General features: G+C 43.2%; 1 protein-coding gene across 4 annotated transcripts; it reads right to left on the reverse strand.

Moving 5' to 3' along the window:
• Positions 1-10,843: 10,843 nt before the first annotated feature.
• Positions 10,844-20,067, reverse strand: KPNA2 (karyopherin subunit alpha 2). 4 transcript variants are annotated; one of them, XM_077780398.1, is made up of 11 exons: positions 19,960-20,067; positions 18,551-18,627; positions 18,255-18,392; positions 16,310-16,398; positions 15,154-15,422; positions 14,592-14,686; positions 14,226-14,489; positions 13,701-13,934; positions 13,293-13,475; positions 11,809-11,958; positions 10,844-11,192 (listed from the first exon to the last, which is right to left on the reverse strand). In XM_077780398.1, the coding sequence occupies exons 2-11, from the start codon at positions 18,623-18,625 to the stop codon at positions 11,100-11,102; spliced, it is 1,590 nt and encodes a 529-aa protein (XP_077636524.1). In that variant the 5' UTR covers positions 18,626-18,627; positions 19,960-20,067; the 3' UTR covers positions 10,844-11,099. The 4 variants fall into 4 exon arrangements, with proteins under 4 accessions (XP_077636524.1, XP_077636523.1, XP_077636522.1 ...); XM_077780397.1 differs by having other exon boundaries at positions 18,551-18,646; XM_077780396.1 differs by having other exon boundaries at positions 19,956-20,067.
• Positions 20,068-20,112: the final 45 nt, after the last annotated feature.

The following is a 20,112-nucleotide window of genomic DNA, read 5'->3' on the forward strand; positions in this document are numbered from 1 at the left end:
CAGACGGGAGCCAGTTCATGGAAGGCATATAGACTACAGTGAGTTTTATTCTAGATGTAATGGGAAGGCATTGGAAAGTATGAAACACAGGATAGGGTTTGATTTGTGCTTTAAAAAGAGCCCTCTGTGGGGCACTTGGGTTGGCTTAGTCGGTTAAGCATCCGACTTCAGCTCAAGTCATGATCTCACAATTCATGAGTTCGAGCCCCGTGTTGGGCTCTATGCTAACAATTCAGAGCCTGGAGCCTGCTTCAGATTCTGGGTCTCCTTCTCTCTCTGCCCCTCCCACACTCATGTTCTGTCTCTCAAAAGTGAATAAATGTTAAAACAATTTTTTAAAGAATAACACAGACCATTTTGTCACATTGGTGCACATTCTCTCTCTTCTATGTATATAATTTATACATGTAATTTTATGTACTACATAACATATGTAGTATATGTACGCTATATATAGTATATAAATATATAATTTACATTTTATATTTATATATTTTTTAAGATTTTTAATTTTTTTAATGTTTATCTTTGAGAGAGAGACAGATCCTAAGGGGCAGAAAGAGGGAGACCAAGAATCTCAAGCAGGCCCCACACCGTGATAGCACAGAGCCCGATGCAGGGCTCAAACTCACAAACCGTAAGATCGTGACCTGAGCCAAAATCAAGAGTCAAACGCTTAAATGACTAAGCCACCCAGGCACCCCTTTATTTTTTTTTAAGTAATCTCTATACCCAACATGGGGCTCAAGCTTACAACCTCAAGATCTAGAGTCACATGGTTCACTGACAGAGCCAGCCAGGCAGCCCTAGATATATTCATAATTTTTAACATTTTTTACCTCTGAATTATTTTAGTGTATGAGATCCATAGTCCTTTATGCCTCAATACTTGCAGGTTATTTCCTAAGGGCAAGGAAGTCTTTTCTATACAACCACAGTACAATTTCCAAACAAGAGATGTAACATTGATATAATGATAATATATTCAAATTTCACTAATTGCCCCTATAATCTTATTAATGTCATTTTTTTCCCTCAGTCAAGAACCCAATCGCAGATCATGGACTACATTTAGTTGTTGTTACGGGTTGAATTGTCCCTCCTTCAAAACATTGTTAAAGTCCTAACCCCCAGGACCTCAGAATGTGACTTTATTAGGAGAGAAAGTCTTACAGAAATAAGTAAAAATGAGGTCATTAGAGTGGGCACTCGTCCAATATGACTGGTGTCCTTATAAAAAGGGACCATTGAGGGGGCACTTGGGCGGTTCAGACAGGTAAGCGTCCAGCTTTAGCTCAGGTCATGATGTCATGGTTCTTGAGTTCAAGTCCCATGTCGGGTTCTGTGCTGACGGCTCAGAGGCCGGAGCCTGCTTCAGATTCTGTGTCTCCCTCTCTCTCTGCCCCTCCCCTGCTCACACTCTGTCTCTCTCTCTCTCAAAAAATAAACATCTAAAAAAACAGATTTAGAAATGAAATTCCCCAGTATCTTTCTATTGGCAGAATATCCCTGTGACTGCCTCTTGCTGACGGCTGGACAGACAGCAGACTGACAGCCCGGGGTCTCCCCAGCAGGAAGGCCTTGAGGAGGAAGGAAATAAATAGCTGCTCCCTGAATAGACCCTGTTGCAGAAAAGGAACATCTCACTCTCTTCACTGAAGGGAAAACAGGACCTCAAAGCTCTGGGGCCCAATGAGGAATGATGCAAAAGTGGTTCCTTTTTCAGAAAAACCACTCACTAGATGGCAATGCATCTGATTCCTGGGGAGCACATGGTGCCGGGAGAGGTGTCTTCATTCAACACCCCATGGCTTAGGAGAATGTCGTCACCTGCAGATGCATTTAGAGCCAGGCTGAGCCAGGAGCCCAGGGAGCTCCCAGGAGCTTGGATCCTAATTTGCATGGGCTGAAAGATCACCAACATAAGATTTAGGGCTGAGAGAGGACACAAGCCAACAGCAAATCACTTTGAAACTTTAGCCCAGGGTTTTTCAACCTTAGCAGTATGGACATTTTGGACCAGATAATTCTTTTTCCTTTTCATTTTTTTATGTTTTCTTTGTTTAAAAAAATGTTTTAATGTTTATTTATTTTCGAGAGAGAGTGATCATGAGTGGCAGAGGGGGCAGAGAGAGAGACACACACAATCTGAAGCAGGCTCCAGGCTCTGAGCTGTCAGCACAGAGCCCGATGCAGGACTCGAACTCACAAACTGTAAGATCATGACCTGAGCTGAAGTCCTATGCTTAACCCACTGAGCCACCCAGGTGCCCCTGGACCAGATAATTCTTTATTGTGGGGGCCTTTCCTGCAGCATCCCTGATGTCTACTCACTTAGATGCCAGTAACATCCCTCTCTCCAAGATGTGACAATCAAGAATGTCTCCATACTGTCAAATGTTCCCTTAGGGGGCAAAATCACCCTTGACTAAGAACTGTTACTTCAGATAAAAATTAATCTTAGGAGAGTCTGGGTGACTCAGTCGGTTAAGTGTTCGACTTTAGCTCAGGTCATGATCTCATGGTTCATGGGTTCAAGCCCCGCGTCAGGCTCTCTGCTGACAGCTCAGAGCCTGGGGCCTGCCTCGGATTCTGTGTCTCCCTCTCTCTCTTCCCCTCCCCTATTTGCACTCTGTCTCTCTCTCTCAAAAATTAATACACATTTTAAAAATTAATCTTAGGGACGCCTGGTTGACTCAGTCAGTTAAGCATCTGACTCTTGATTTCAGCTCAGGTCATGATCTCACAGTTTGTGGGATCAAGCCCCACGTTGGGCTCTGTGCCAACAGCCTCTGACAGTGTCAAGCCTGCTTGGGATTCTCTCTCTCCCTCTCTCTCTGCCCCTTCCCCAATCACGCTTGCTCTCTCTCTCTCTCAAAAATAAATGAATAAAACTTTTAAAAAATCATCTGAGACTTAACTTTTTTTTTTTTTTTTGCAATTTCCTGAAATCTTGCTCAAAAGTCTAAAGGGACCCAACTGAAACGCCAGTATCTGAACGCTGCCACTGAATGTGGCAAAAGGCAAATCAAAAGGCAGTGGATTACATGGTGTCTCACTTGCTTTTTCCTTGCAGCTTCAATGACATCAGACAGTCCGCCTCCCTCACCCGCCACCGTTTGCATTGTCGCGGAGCTTGCTGGGCCGGGCAAAAACCTCAGAGCTGGCTGCGTTTCAGGACCGGCTGCTAGGACTCTCGGGGGCTTTCCAAGCCTAATTAGTTCTTATTTGTCAAGTTCCTTAGGAAGCTCAGGCCAGGATGCTATGGGAAGTCCAAGTTACTAGGGTTCTCGCCACACTCTTAAAAAGAACATTCCCGCCCGCAAGGGCTGGAAGAGCCAGAAAAAGAGCTTATAGGAAGGAGCGTGTGTGTTGAATAGCGAAAGAGGCCTTGTGAAGTGCATTTGAGACCATAAAGAAAGAGGCCAATACTTTCCAACTTTCTGGGCCTCCTCCTATTCTCTAGAGCAGGAAATTATGTAAAGTATTTCCTGAACAGCTGAAGTATGTTAGAAACATGCTAGAGTTCTCTACATTATCTCCAGGAAATAGACGCTGAAGAATTTCTTTGCCACAAGAAACTATTCGGGATCTGCTGCCCATTTTCACCTGAATGGGATGGATGATTGCTCTGGGGAGCAAAGGCAATAATCTTTTTTAGGTCATTTTGACGTCATATTCAGTATTGTAAAGAATGTGGCCTGAAAGAGAACTCTTCGTGTGTGTGTGTGTGTGTGTGTGTGTGTGTGTAGAGAGAGAGAGAAATATGAATACGAAAACTTTCCCTGCCAGGTAATTTAGCAACGTCAGTAATAGCTTGCTAGTTATCTACTTATCCTCACTTAATCTTTGGGCGGGGTAAGGATGAGGTCAACCTCTTCTGTTTCAGGCATCATTCTAGAACATGCAACCAAAGAAAACTGATGAGCCCCATCCCACCTCTGGAGATTTGCTCTCTCCAAAGCCTGAGCCCATAAATCTCCCAGGGTGGGGGTCCACAGGCATCCTGCCCCAGCAGGTCAAGTTTAAGCCTCCCAAGCACATCAACTTCGGGATATTGGCGGGGTCACGGCGCCAGAGCCATCTGGGAGCCAGCTGTGACTTTGGCTAGCAAATCCCCTCGGTCTCCCGTGAGAAGGGCAAGCATGATTACCGCAGCAGAAACACCAAAGGAGAATGACAGTCAAGGAACGCGGCCTAGACAGAAAGCCAAGTGCCGAAGAGAATGACAGATCCGATTATGCTGGTGAAGGCCAGGCAAGTTCCCTGCTTCCTAATATCAGCTAGGAACCGCTCCCCACGTGCAGCAGCGTGGCTGCGACCCAACCACGTGCGGGCAGTGTGTGATTTGCCTTTCAGAGACCTGGCTGTCAGCAGGAGGGTGAGAAGCCAGACGGAAGAGTTTATCCCGCCCACCCTCTGGGGCCCGCAGGGAGGCTGAATTGGAGGCCAGATGGGGAAAGACAGCCCCCTGGCATCTTCTCTCTCCAGGGACAAAGGCACCACATTCTTAGTGTGTCAACCAAATGCCATCTCTTAGGGACAGCAGTTAAAATTCCTGTTCAACCAGACCCCTTCCATCATATTATAGCTGAAGTCATTGGTCTGAGGTCTTAAACTACTTGTATGAATCGGGGCACCCAGCTGGCTCCGTGGTAGAGCCGTGATCTCAGGCTCCTGAGTTTCAGCCCTATTTTGAGTGTAAAGATTAAGGAGGAAAAAACATTATGGCCAGAAGTGAACTCAGATGTGACATTAAAAAATAAAAAGTGCAGGGGCGCCTGGGTGGCTCAGTTAAGCGTCCGACTTCGGCTCAGGTCATGATCTCGCGGTCTGTGGGTTCGAGCCCCGCGTCGGGCTCTGTGCTGACAGCTCGGAGCCTGGATCCTGCTTCCAATTCTGTCTCCCTCTCTCTGTGCCCCTTCCCCGCTCACACTTGGTCTCTCTCTCTTTCTCAAAAATAAATACGCTTAAAAAAGTGCTCTACTAATGTGCAGAAAATAAATTGGAATGATCTAGACCTGAAGTTTGTGGTATTTTGAAAGTGGCTGCCCCTTTGAGAACCTCATTTCCATCAGGCTAGGGTCNGGGCCACAGGAAGGTCCACCCTGCATCTCAGGTTACTCAGGTTAAGGATACCCATCTATGAAAAAAGGTACAATTAAATGGTGGAACTTTAGGCTATTTTTCTAATCTTTAGGGTATTCTGTATTTTTTAAAATATTTTATTTATTTCTGAGAGAGAGAGTGAGAGAGACAGCATGAGCAGGGGAGGGTCAGAGAGAGAGGGAGACACAGAATCTGAAACAGGCTCCAGGCTCTGAGCTGGCAGTCAGCACAGAGCCTGACGCGGGGCTCGAACACATGAACCATGAGATCATGACCTGAGACGAAGTCGGAAGCTTAACCGACTGAGCCACACAGGTGCCCCTAGGGTATTCTGTATTTTTAAATTTTCTAAATCTAGTATTACTTCTGTAACCAGGAAACATTATTTTACAAAGTTACCAAAAAGTCTAAAGAAAAGAAAAAAAACTTTACACTCACTAAATTAAGGTTTCCTCAGAGCGACAGAGACAAGTGGTGGAGAGGCTGGGCAAGAAGGGTGCAGGACAGTCACTAGTCACCTAGAACTGTGGTTTAAGTCAAAGAGTTTGAAAAGAGCTTCTTGTTTCTACGTGTTTCTCCACATTTCTCCTGTATTTCAACAGTTGTGCCAAAAAATAGGTATGTGCTTTTTAAATTTTTTTTTAATGTTTTATTTATTTCTGAGAGAGAGAGAGAGAGGGAGAGACAGCATGAGCAGAGGAGGGTCAGAGAAAGAGGGAGATACAGAATCTGAAACAGGCTCCAGGCTCTGAGCTGTCAGCACAGAGCCCGACGGGGGGCTCAAACCCACAAACCGTGAGATCATGACCCGAGCTGAAGTAGGACGCTTAACCAACTGAGCCACCCAGGTACCCCGGTACGTGCTTTTTTTAATGTTTATTTAATTTTGAGAGACAGAGAGAGACAGAGTGTGAGTGAGGGAGGGGCAGAGAGAGGGAGAGACAGAATCTGAAGCAGTCTCCAGGCTCTGAGCCCTACACGGGCCTCAAACTCACAGTGACATTATAACCTGAGCCAAAATCAAGAGTCAGATGCTTAACTGACTGAGCCACTCAGGCACCCCTTAAAAATAAAACCTTAAAAAAAAGTACGGTAAAACCTTGGTTTGCGAGTATAATTCCTTCTGGAAACATGCTTGTAATCTAAAGCACTCGCCTATCAAAGCGAATTTCCCCATAAGAAATAATGGAAACTCAGATGATTTGTTCCACAACTCGAAAATATTCGTATCAAAATGATTACAATGCTGTAATATTGGGACTGGGGCGTGGCTCTGTCGGTTAAGCGTCTTAGGCACAGGGCATGATCTCGAGGTTCATGAGTTCAAGCCCCGCGTCAGGCTCTGTGCTGACAGCTCAGAGTCTAGAACCTGCTTCAGATTCTGTCTCCCTCTCTCTCTGCTCCTCCCCCATTTGCACTCTGTGTCTGTCTCTCAAAAATAAACATTTAAAAAATGTGTTTAAAACCTGTAATATAATACAAAATCGTAACGAAAATACAAAATGTAAAGAAAAATAAAGAAATTAACCTGCACTTAGCTTTGAAAACCTTCATGGCTGGTGTGAAGGAGACCAGAGAGGGGAGGGCTATTGTGGAGGATGATATTCACTATCACTAACGGAATCACTGCTATCTACTAGCTTTCTTCTGCATTCGGGCCGTTGTATATACTGGCACGGATGTTGACTAAACTACAGTATTAATACACTCTTGTCATACNTGCACTCTGTGTCTGTCTCTCAAAAATAAACATTTAAAAAATGTGTTTAAAACCTGTAATATAATACAAAATCGTAACGAAAATACAAAATATAAAGAAAAATAAAGAAATTAACCTGCCCTTAGCTTTGAAAACCTTCATGGCTGGTGTGAAGGAGACCAGAGAGGGGAGGGCTATTGTGGAGGATGATATTCACTATCACTAACGGAATCACTGCTATCTACTAGCTTTCTTCTGCATTCGGGCCGTTGTATATACTGGCACGGATGTTGACTAAACTACAGTATTAATACACTCTTGTCATATACTGTATTTAATGTAACTGGCACCAGGGGGAAGGGGTCTCCATCTGCAGGCAGCCTCACATAGAATGAAGCAAAGCATTCCTAGGCTTACTCTTGTATGGAGAAACAAAGGACTGTCCATAGGTGCTTCGAAGTGACAAAAATACACTAGTGTCAGTTGTGGGCACCTTCCAACGTTCTGAAAAACCGCTGATTTCTTCCCAACCCTATGGCCTGAGACAAAGCATCCAAGTCTGGGAGACAATCACCCACAATACCAGAGAGAGAGAGCGCCATTCGCTCAGTTGTGATCATGTGACATTCAGGGTCACATACTACTTGTATTGCAAGACATCGCTCATTTATCAAGTTAAAACGTATTATAAATGTTTGCTCATCTTGCGGAACAGTCGCAGAACATTACTCGCAATCCAAGGTTTTACTGTAATCATAAACATAGCCTAGAAGGTAAAATTTGTTCTCTGGTTATACTACTACCTGAGATATCAATATTACATAGTATCTACTATCTGTAGAGAACTTATTTTATACCAGGGATTGTGCTGTTTTGATGGCCCAAGAGTCACTCACTAACATTCAGAAGAGGCAGCATTTGAACTCGGGCAGATCTGGCTCCTAATTACTAGTCCTTTCCACTGCACATCCCAGAACTAGGAAGGGGGAGGGCATTCCACTTGTGAAAAGCACGGGCGGGACGCACAAACCGATCGCTAGGACAGGGTTTGGTGCTTACAGCTCCTCTCCTGCACCGCGTTACGAAACTGTCCCAAATATCTAGGGGGAACTGGGCGTTTATAAGACACCAGAATTCTGCTTTCAAACTACGCCAGCAACATACCATTTAACATACAAATGTCCAAAATTAAATTACTCTCCTGCCCTCCAAAAAACCCTACTTGATAGCTTGAGTGTTTTTTATCATCTTTATTAGCAGGGTTATGAGGGTTACACCAGTGATGTTACTAAACACTCTTCACTACACTTTCCCTTGAGGGAGAGGGGGTGGGGCTGCAGGATTTGGCCAGGTTTTGATCATCACAAATTAGGTCAACAGCCCAATCTCAAAAGAAAGCACCGTTAATGACATGTTTCAAAGGGCTTTCCAAAATCAGCCAGATGGGTTCTGGGCAAGCTTCAGCAGGGTGGAGGGAGGGAAGTAGCCAGCTATGCTTTCCTTAATGGCCTTCTGAACTTGGGGTACTGTAATCTCACAAGGTTTCTAACTGCCCAGCAAACTGAAGCTTTTGCTCCTAGAACTATTGGTAGGGGGAAAAAAGGAACATACCACCATTTTGGTTTAGTTGACCTTGTTCTCAGAGGCAAAAATAAAAAAAAGGAATTTGAGGCCAAACACTAAAGCAAAATCCTATCTGTAAGGATTTACTAGAACAAGAAACTATACAGAGCTTTTATCATTTCAGTAATGATGCAGCCACAGAAAGGTTGAGGAAGAGGGACTAATCCAACAACCTTAAGACATGGAAGGTTTATTCCCTACTTTGTTCCAAAGATGGTAATTTGTGGGGCACCTGGGTGACTCAAGTCCGTTGAGCGTCCGATTTCGGCTCAGGTCATGATCTCATGGTTCACGGGATCGAGCTGACAGCTTGGAGCCTGCTTGGGATTCTCTCTCTCCCCTTTTCTCAAAATTAAACTTAAAAAAAACATAGTAGCTTGATAGGATATTTAAAGCTGATACAATGTAGCAACACAATAATGAACACTTGGTGAAATGTTTAACACCGATGTTCAACCTCTAACCACACCGTAACTCCTTCAAGATTTTTGCAACAAGCAAAATAAGTGTTTTTTTCCTTTGATACTTGCCTCATGAAAATTTAAGTGTTACCTTCCCATCCCTACTTACCTACTACCACTAATACAAAACGCAAACAGTTATGGGCAAAGAGATATAATTTATTAAAGCCTTAAATGGGATTAAAAACTGATAGGTGCTACAAAACATTGTGCATTAATAAAAGCAATTTAGACATTAACATTTTGTGAAAGAGGAACAGGTTGGCAGGTCTCTAGCATTTTATTGCACTTTTAAAACTCGAACTGACCATGAAAACTCCTTCTCAGAGACAGAAAATTTTATCCAGTTAAGTTCAATAAAAACATCTCCAAGGAAACTAGCATGCTAAAATGTTATCTAAAATATGAACATGCACTCCTGGCAATCGGCTGTCTCCTGCCCATTACCTCCCTATTGCGTTATGCTTTCACTCTAAGGTCTAGAGACCTTACACTCTCTGCCAGTGTGCATTGCACCAGCCCCTCGAAGCCCACTGGGCTCCACCTACCTTAAAACAAAAACCTTCGGTGTCCAGGTTTACGTCCACGTTCTCTTTTCTCACATTCCAGGCTTTTGGATCCAGCATCTAAGGGACGTGCAGTGGAGAGAGTAGGTGGAACAGAGAGGGCAGTCGGCGTGGTTTTGTGACTTCTCTCCTGTCTCCTCTTTAGGGAAGACTTCATACAGAGAAAGCCAAGGAAAGGACCAGGGGTCCAAATGAGGGGCCCTAAACTGGGGAGGACGCCACGGAACGCAGCTTAGTGTCCAATTAAAGCCTCGGCTGCAGGTGCTTCACAGAAGCATTAGCCAATGCAGTCTCTTGTTTCTCCACCCAAACAAGCACTGCATATTCTGTTTCATAGCGGGAACTTTAAAAGCTTGTTATTTGCAAAAGGTAAAACGAATTCGTGTGTAGGTTGGCTGGGGCGGGGGCGGAAGACGACTGTCCTTACACTTGTACCCACGGAGAGAAAGTGGGAATGTGTTGCACTACACTACTACACTACTACTGACTTGGAAAACTGTCTTATTTTACTGAATACAGTAGCCCTTTGTGGTCGTCAGTCATTTTTAATTTTAGTCTTCGGCCTGAGGGCCCACCACAGCTCTGGATCTTCTATGGGAAAACAAGCAGGCAGAGCTGTCCGGCATCAGCAGTGGAGGCTTGGCTCAGTTCGTTTCCACCAAAGGAGCAACGGACAGTAGCGCTTTCAAGTGTATTTCATTTGTCCTAAGACTTGGGGGGCACCGTGGCCAACCTCCCCTCCCTCCCCCAAATCCATTTCCCATACTGCTAATAGCACAACTATTCCTCAGAGTAGTGGCTCTCAGTCTAGAATGGATGGGAGTAGATGGGAATTAAGTTAAAAAGCGAGGACACTTGGACCCCCACCCCTGACCGGTTAAACAGAACCTTCTGGGTAAACTTCCCAGGTGACGTCAGGGCTCAGCTTTGAAACCACGTTCAGCCTCAAAGTTTGGGAGGAATGAATTCCACTTCTAGCTCTGGGATAGAGTTGCGATTAAATTTATTTTTTTATCTCATCTCCCTGGTCAGTGACATTTAAGAAGATACTGGCTGAGGGCTTCTGGGAAATTTTGCTCATTTTCAGGTGAAAACTTCTGAAAAAGTCTTTTCAGTCTTTTCTGACTGGTGTGTAGTGGATTGAAAAGTCTGGAAGCGCCAACAGCCATGATTTACAAAGCAGCAGCCTAGAACAAAGCGGAACTCGGAAATGGGTAGGAAGAAAGTGATCACCCCTATATCCTTGATGACATCACAAATCTTACATCAAACAAGGTCCCGACCAGAATCACACCTCTGGTTCATCACAACGGCTTGGCTGGGCCACGCTGCATCTGCAAGCTGAAGAACCCCAAATCAGAAAGCAATACATAGAACCAGTGAAGTAAAGAAAGGGTGGAATTTAATCTTTATTTACAGGACGCTGCAAGATATGAGATTCCACATAGAAATACGAAACTCACTGAGAGGAGAAGCTTCATACAGTTTGTACAGTTTGGAACTGTTCAAGTATAGTTTCCGTTTTAAAAAGTGCTACAATAACAAAACACATTTAAAAAGAGTTCTGAGTAGAGAAACAGGAAGACAAACTTATACCAAACATAGTACACAACAAACAACTTTATGCCTCAGCTGCACAATCTAAAAGTTAAAGGTCCCGGGAGTGCCATCCTGAACTTGGAATGTGTAGCCTTCAGAGGTAGTTTCTGGCACAACATTTTGATCTTCTTCTTCCTAGAAGTATTAAAAAACAAAACCAAACAATATAATCCCACAAGTACGGCACACTTCTAAGCAGTAGCCTGCCTCGAAGTCTGTATTTACTCCTAAGGTCTTCATCTGCATGTCACCCCTGTAATCAATCCTATACCGTATTTCAGTATTTCAAAAAGTGCACGCAGAGCTGCTGAAACTTGCCAACTCAGGAGTGCCTGGGAGAGGAAGATTCTGAATGGGTTACGGAATGCTACCGCAGGAACAAAAAAAAAACAAAACAGATTTTCTTCCCCACCTGCCACTTTTCAGTAGGAAATGGAAAAGACTTATTAGTTGGCCCCCTTCTCCATGAACTCCCACACAAACTTACTTTCCAGACATTCTAAAATCCCTAGAAAGCTATTCATTTGAAAGTAGAGTGGTGATTTAAAAAATTTTTTTAATCTCTCAAGATAGGATCATCAAGCCAAATATTTGAGGAGCAAATATGTACATTATGTCCTACTCACAGTGATATTTTGCTGTATTTAACAAGGTTATGGGGCTCACTTAAAAAGGGTAAGGGGAAAAAAATCTTATGGGCTTGTCTTTTGTGTATTTTCCTACTGCTTGTTAACACTACCATGTTACTTACCTCTACAGAGAAATATTTCTCAATCAAGTTTAACGAAGCTTTGTACACAGACTCATTTTCATGGTTTTGCAGAGCTTCAATTTTGTCCAAACCTCCACATTCTTCAATCATTATACTGAGTTTCTCAGTTTCACCTAGTTTCTCAGCAGCCTAAAAGAAATTCTCAGTTTACTGGAACGTACTGAATGTTCCAATTTAATGATAAAAACAAAGTTTATGTTTGGATACTGATATATGTATCAAACAAACACTTGAAAGTTCCTGCAACAACCCTGAGATTGTTTTTATCTCCAGTTTACATTTTTTAAAAATTCAAGGTGATCAGGGGCACCTGGGTGGCTCAGTTGGTTAGGTGTCTGACTCTGGCTCAGGTCATGATCTCATAGCTTGGAAGTTCAAGCCCCACACTGGGCTCTGTGCTGGTAGTTCAGAGCCTGGAGCCGGTTTCAGATTCTGTGTCTCCCTCTCTCTCTGCCTCTCCCCTACTCATGCTCTCTCTCTCGCTCAAAAATAAATAAGCATTAAAAAAATTTTTTTTTAATTCAAGGTGATCAGATCTGTACTTGCTCACAGCCAGAGATCTTACAAGTAGTTCTCAATAAGGATCAAAATCACCCAGGCAAATTTAAAAATGACCCATGTCAGGGCACCTGGGTGGCTTGGTCAGTTAAGCGTCCAACTGCAGCTCAGGTCATGATCTCAGTTCATGGGTTGGAGCCCTGTGTCAGGCTCCATGCTGACAGCTCAGAGCCTGGAGCCTGCTTTGGATTCTGTATCTCCCCGCTCTCTGCCCCTCCTCCCCTTGCACTCTCTCTCTCTCAGAAATAAATAAAACACTAAAAAAAAAAATAAAAGAACTTCTTAGGTATAAAAATATTCTGGTTAGCTTTTCTTAAAGTCCTCAAATTAGAAGATAAATATTTACAGATGAAATAACTTATTTGCTTCCAGATAATTTATAGAGGATTTAGGTAAGAGGGAGTAGGAAAGTAGGCCACATGTTGACCAATTATTTATTCTGGGTGATGGATGCACCAAACATCATCATTCTAGACTGGACTCTTGGAGGTAAAATTTCCATAATCAGAAGTCGTTAGGTAGGAGCTACCTCCCACCGACCCCTGGGACGAAGCACCACATGCTAGCAATGCTCAGGTCAGTTAGGAATGCAATCAGAAGACAAACAATTCGATAACTAAGTCATCAAAATTTAATTTCACCAAAATTCAGTATGACATTAAAGATTCTTGACAAAACAGATAGGAATGAATAGTGTCCACATACGGATTTGATTTCAATTCAGGTCATTCACTTGTCATCTGCTTTAGATCTCTTATAATCCCTTGTCACGTCTTACCAAGAGTGTGGCCCACATAAATAGCCTTTCTAATTCTGTGGCCTACTAAGTAAACTTAGCTGCCCTACACGGAGTCTAAGCATCATCACTTATCAAGCCCCAATTCAATTGTTACCTTCACACTTACCTGAAAGATGTTTGAAATGGCATCCAGAATAACCAAAATAATTTTGGTATCTTTTGCAGTTAAGAGGTTCATCAGTGGCTCTATTATGCCACAGTGAACAAGGTACACAATCTGCTCAACTGTTCCGCCACTTGTATAGTTGGTCACAGCCCACACAGCTTCCTTTTGTGTCTTAAAGTCTGCCTAATAAACATGAGGAAAGAAGTTTACTTTAGAAATACGACTGTAAAAATAAAATTCCACATGTATTGTTTTAGAAAAACAAGGACAGAAACTACCAACTGATTCCATCCAAAGAACTAGAAGTAGAACCCAGCCTGGGCACATTAAGAATCTTATCAAGCACAACTCTACCAAGTGTCCATCCATAAACACTAACATCCTTTGATTAAGTTAAGGCTTCATTACCTTAGAGAGAATGCCAACAAGGAATGGCACTAATCCGTGATTCACAACTTGCTGTATCTGGTCCTGGCGACCAGCTGTGATGTTCGACATTGTCCACGTAGCTTCCTTCTGAATATTAGTTTTGGGGTTCGTTAGCAAGCTGGGAAAGACAGCAAGTGCTCCTGCGTCTATTACAACCTGAGTCTGTTCATCTGTCCCAGTGACAATATTTCCTATGGCTCTCAGCGCAGGAGTCTGAAAAGGAAATGGAGATGGCAGCTGTTATCTTGCCCCTTTCCCACTCACACGGTCTCTCTCTCAAACATAAACGCTAAAAAAAAAAAAGTTAACAACTGGGGCACCTGGATGGCTCAGTTGGTTGAGCGTCCAACTCTTGATTTTGGCTCAGGTCATGATCCCAGGTTCATGGGACCCCCACATCTGGCTCCCCATGGAGCACAGAGGCTGCTTAGGATTCTCTCTCTCCCTCTGCCCCCCTCCCCTGGTCACACTCTCTCAAAAACAATAATAAAGTTAACAACTTACCACAATGGGCAATTCAGTAGCTCCTAGAAGCTTCACAAGTTGGGGCACAACTCCTGTTTTCACGACCATTTCAATCCGTTCATTTGGACCATCAGTAAGGTAGGAAATGGCCCAGCAGGTATCTGCTAGTACTTCTGGGTCATCGTGATGCAGAAGACGAACTAAGGTAGGAAGAATCTGCTCAACAGCATCTAACGGGGGCGCGGGATTCTTGTTGCGACAAAGGTTTGAAAGTGTCCACGTAAGGTTCCGTAAGTAACCGCACTGAGAGGAAAGAAAAACACAATGAGAGGTCCTCTGTATTTTGAGGAGACGGGAAAAATTAGAATCAAAAAGTGAGAAACTGGACTTCTGTTGGTAACTTACTGCTAAAGATGACATATCAGGGACAGCAAGGAGAGCCAACAGCGGGTCAATTGCACCATACTTGATAACCAAGTCTCGGAAAACTGAACCATCACCTAAATAAAGGCAAAGTTAATTATAAACTACTGTCTAGCACCATTAACGTTCAGTGACTGAACACACCACAGTCTTACCACAGAGACAACACTTGGAAATCCCTAACTTATGAGGATGCCACTATCAGCCCAGATAAGCACTGGAAACAAACTTAAACACACAGGTCACGATTACTTATAATAAGGCACTTCTCCCAACCTCAGTATGATTAGAAATAATCAGTCAAGAGAATTTTAAATCCAGGGCGCCTGAGTGGCTCAATTGGTTAAGCTTTGGTTCAGGTCATGATCTCGCAGTCAAGACAGATTGAGCCCCACGTTGGGCTCTGTGCTGACAGCTCAGTGCCTGAAGCCTGCTTTAGAGTCTGTATCTCCCTCTCTCTCTCTCTGCCCCACCTCTCTCACGCTCCCTTGTCTCTCTCAAAAATAAACATTAAAAAAAAGAAAAGAAATTTAAATCCAAGTACCTGCAATGTTTCCTAGAGCCCATACAGCTTGCTCACTGATGTGGGCATGGGAAGAGGCCAACAGAGAAATGAATGCTGGGATAGCGCCTCCATCTACCACAGCCTTGGTCTGTTCTGATGTCCCGGAAGCAATGTTAGTGAGGGCCCAGGCAGATTCGAACTGAATGGGACTACAATCAGTTCTGCCCAAGAAGGACACAAATTTTGGAATCAAACCAGCTCGGATTATGTTGTCTATGGGAGGCTGTTTTTCCCTAGAAAGCAGTTTCCTAAAAGTAAAGCAAAAAGAGAAAGAAAAGTTGAAGGGGAATAACAAAAGTTTCTGTCAAAATCAACTTAAAAGGCGATTCAAGAGTTTATTAACAGCAGACAACCTTCTAAAGTAATGCACTAAACGTTGAGACATCCTGGGATTTAAGGGATGAACAGACTCGTTGCATGGTGCTACCCCACCACGGGGTCTTAACTACCTTTTATCCAAAATCAAAATATTACCAGTAATGGAAATTAGCCTCCTCTCTGCATCCCCCAAAACTACTTTAGACCTTATCACTTTAAAATTTCAATAATCTGACAGAATTGGGGTAATTTGTGCGTCTCTAACTACTAGGGAGGTTAAACATCTTTTCCTTCATCATTTGTCAGTTGGACTGGTTTTCAGTACACTGTCAAACTACAGAATTATTAATTCTGTCACAGATGTCATAAATATTCGTGTTTGACGGAAAGGGAGTAAACGCACCATTCCAACTGCATGTACCAGTCCCACTTACTGAACAATTCCTCCTTTCTCTGACACCACTTTGAAATGCCACTTTGACAAAACTTACTTAAAAGGTATACCAAAAGGTTAACAGTGATTATCACTGGGGGTGGGTGGGACTTTCTCTGACACCACTTTGAAATGCCACTTTGACAAAACTAACTTACTTAAAAGGTATACCAAAAGGTTAACAGTCATCACTGGCGGTGGGTGGGACTTTAGGCAATTATACAAAATTACAGTTTCACTTCAGGGAAGACTCTAATGAAATCAGGCTTTTGACCAAATTAACCTTTATTTTACCCATGCCATCTGTCTGTCTCTTTCCCAACAACAAAAAAATTTTAAAGGCTGATATTTTAGGTCATTCACACTATAGCAGAAAAGACGTACCTAGCAGCTTGAGTAGCCTGGAGCTGGCTTTCCAAATTGTTGCTATTTATGCCTTTGACAATGTCATCAACAGACCAATTGACAGTGCCCTACAAGGACAATGGGATTAAGTTTGCAAATTAAGATTAAATATAAACAATAAAATCTCTACCTGCCACTGTGAAGACCTTTTGTGGTTTAAAATCAGTTAGTGTAGGTTTAGGCTTAGGCATAATTTTGGCTGTTAATTATTCATTATTTTAAGTGTAGAACGCCGCTCAAACTTGGTGTTATGAATCACTGGAGTCTCAAATTATGGAGTATTATCCCAGCATTTTGTCACTAAAGGAGGTGGCCATAAACAATCTAATAAGTGAAATTAGAGCAGTTTGAAGGTTGTTCTACATTAGTCTCAGTCACCTACATTCAGATCTGCTGTCAGGGAGAAAAGGATGCAGTTATATAGGCAATGTGCTGGGCATTTTCATATCTAAGCTTATAATGTATGCATTTCCACGGTACAGTGCTACAAAAATGCTTCATGTTGTGAACACCATAGAAGGGCTTGAGACCTAGTGCTATAATTAACTCAAAAAGACAGTGTCCCTTTTTCCATAACAGCTTACAACTTAACAAGGAAAATGCGAAAAATAGACACCATAAAATAAATGGCAACTATACAAACATTTACTACTCTCCATTTGTGATGCACAGCAGGGGTGGTATGGGAATTCTGAAGAGGGAAAATTTTCCTTTTAGGTTGATCAAGAAGTGCTGTAAGAAGATAGAATTTGAATATAGTACTCTACAAATAGCACAAAGGTACTATTTTGTGAAAAAAAAATAGAGCACTAAAGGAAAGCAGAATGAAAAAAAGCAGGAAAGTTCCCAATATCTTCTAAAGATAAAAAACCTAAATCTGAAAATCTAAGATGGATCTAATTTACAAAAATAAACCCTCCAGGGGCACCTGACTGGCTCAGGTGGTGGAGCCTGTGACTCTTGATCTCAGGGTTGTGAGTTTGAGCCCCATGTTGGGTGTGGACATTACTCAAATATAAGATCTTAAAACAATTTAGGCTCAGGTTATTATCTCCCCTGGTGAGATAAAGGCTTCGTCAGGCTCTGCACTGACAAGCAAGGAGCCTATTTGGGCTTCTTTCTCTCTCTTCTTCTCGGTCTCTCCCACAAGTGCATTTGCATGTGTCTCTCTCTCTCTCAAAATAAATAAACATTAAAAAGACCTACCAAAGTTTTTAAGCAGAGAAATAACAAGTCTAAACAGTATTTGAAGAATATTTCTAGGTGTATAGAATGTGAGGCATTTGAAGAATATTTTTAGGTATATAGAATGAAGGGACTGATAAATTAGAAGATCAATGAAAATATTTCAGGAGAGGGGCGCCCGGGAGGCTTAGTCAGTTAAGCGCTGGACTTTGGCTCAGTCATGATCTTGCGATTTGAGTTCGAGCCCCACGTCGGGCTCTGTGCTGACAGCTCAGAGCCTGGAGTCTGCTTCAGATTCTGTGTCTCCCTCTCTGCCCCTCCCCTGCTCATGCTCTGTCTCAATCTCTTTCAAAAATAAACATGAACAAAAATTTTCTTAAAATATTTCAAGAGCAAAAAGATCTGAACAAAGATGGTGACAAATATAAAAAATAGGAAACACCCCACAAAATTGGAAAACGACTGCTTCTGGACACACTAACTTTCTGAACAATGGAATGCAGGGAAACCTGAAGGGAGTTCAGAGCTAAAGGAGACCTTGGAATCAGCTTCAGTAAGTTACGGAGAGTGGGCAAAAAAGAAGACAACTCATTAGAATTACTGATTGAGGACAGAAAAAAAGATCTTCACTAAGTTGATAGTTAAAACCATTAGGCTAGGAATGTTGTTTAAATTTCTAAAAAAAGCACCATATTGATTTTCTGAATCAGCCATAATTCATAACCTAAAACATATTTACCTGGTTGTTGCGGTTTTCCTGCAGTGGAGAAGTTGCGTCATCAGGAAATGAGCTTACATTTCTCCTTTTCAGCATCTGGTCATCCTTCTTAGCTTTCCTCAGCTCCACATTAACTTCTATTCGGCGGCGCCTCATTTCCTTGAAAAAAGATAGATGGCACTTCACCTACTGTATCAGTTTTTCTTGTCAAGTGAGAGCATTTATTTCAAAGTTCCTCAAAGTTTTGACCCCTTCCCAAATGTCTTTCCATTAAAAAAAAAAAAAAATACCATAGGAAAGCAGCAGAAGGTACTCACTGTACTGTCTTTCCCCTTGTTCTTGAATCTGTTAAGGCGGGCAGCTGGTGAATTAGCATTCTCGTTGGTGGACATGGCTAGGAGACAAAGAGAAAGCTAGACAACGGAGGAAAAGAAAACATTTCCTTTTTATCATTTTGTTTGGTCAATAAGAGCAGCATTAATAGAATCATCAAGCATGTATTGCATCCACACTGGTACATTAGAGGAGCAACTTCCTTTGTCAGCACTGTGAAATAGTGACTTGGCCAGCCACACAGTAGTCCCCTCCCTCTGAAGGGCCGGAGACTTCTTGGAGCAGTGCTGTCCGTCAGAGATAGTATGCAGGCTGTATCAATTTCAATTTCCATTTTTGCATTTTTCAAAAAGCAAGGAATGAAAATAACTTTAATGTATTCTATTTAACCCAACACACCCAATACATTCTCATTTCAACATGTTATGATATTTCCAGTTATTGAGATATTTTACACTTTTTTCATAGTAAAGCCTTCGAAATCTTCTGTATACTTTAAGCTTACAGCATAACCCAATTTGGACCAACCACTTCGGTTTGCTGACTACCATACTGGACAGTGTAATTGAACTATTTCAATCAACTAGTGAATTGAAGACAAAGTAGGGCCACTGAGCTCACAGTTAAAATCAAAGTCCTAGGGGGCCACAAATCCAATATCCTCTGGAGGCTCTATCTGCTGTCTTTAAATGGCCAAAATAGGTGCATTTTCCACACTTGAAAATTAAAGAGAAATCTGGCTCATTATGACATGATAGAGTCTTCCATAACATCTCCTGGCGAAAGTGAAAACTTGAGACGCAGTTATGCATCTCTAGCGTCTGATTTCATTTCCAGGAATTTCGAGCGAATGCACTTAATTAGACGGATCTCAACTGTGATTCATTCAAACTGAGATCCTTAACAGCAATCGCCAAAAAGCGACAAAAGTACAAGTCCTTACAATATGTTAGCTTCCATTCCGTGATATTCTTAGACGAAACTGTGCCACAGCCCGCCCCTGGCCTACGTATTAAGAGAGAATGCTTCCAACTGCCACCCCCGTCGCCAGGCCCTGCCCCCTGGCCCCCACCCCGGGAAGACGCAGCCGGGAACGGGCGCCCGGCCGCCTCCCGGGACTCTCTCCCTCGGGCCTCACCGATTTCCCGGGCCGCGATGCGCAAGGGCTCTCGCTGCGGTTCGCAAAGCCGCGGCGCCCTAAAGCCCAAGCACTCGCATCGCCAAACAGCCGCCTCGTCAACGAACGACGTCCCCGAGGCCTCGTCAACGAGGGAGGCCAAAGCCAGGTCGGGCGTGTGCTTGGGCCCTCCCCTCCCGCCACCCGCAAGCGAAGCGCGGCCTGCAGGCCTGCCGTTATCGCTCCGGCCGGACTCCGGCTTGAGTTCCTACCTACACGGTCGGCTCAGGCTTCCACAACAGGCGGTGCGAGGCGCGTTAGGGTGCAAGTCAGCTGCCCTGAAAACGTCCACCACGGCTCAGCCCAAAGACGGTGTGGCTCGTGCTGCCGGCCGGCGCGATTTAAATTTCCCGGTGTTCCCGCATTCCG

Source organism: Crocuta crocuta, unplaced genomic scaffold, assembly GCF_008692635.1.
Source record: "Crocuta crocuta isolate KB4526 unplaced genomic scaffold, BGI_CrCroc_1.0 scaffold288, whole genome shotgun sequence".
Lineage (NCBI taxonomy): Eukaryota > Metazoa > Chordata > Mammalia > Carnivora > Hyaenidae > Crocuta > Crocuta crocuta.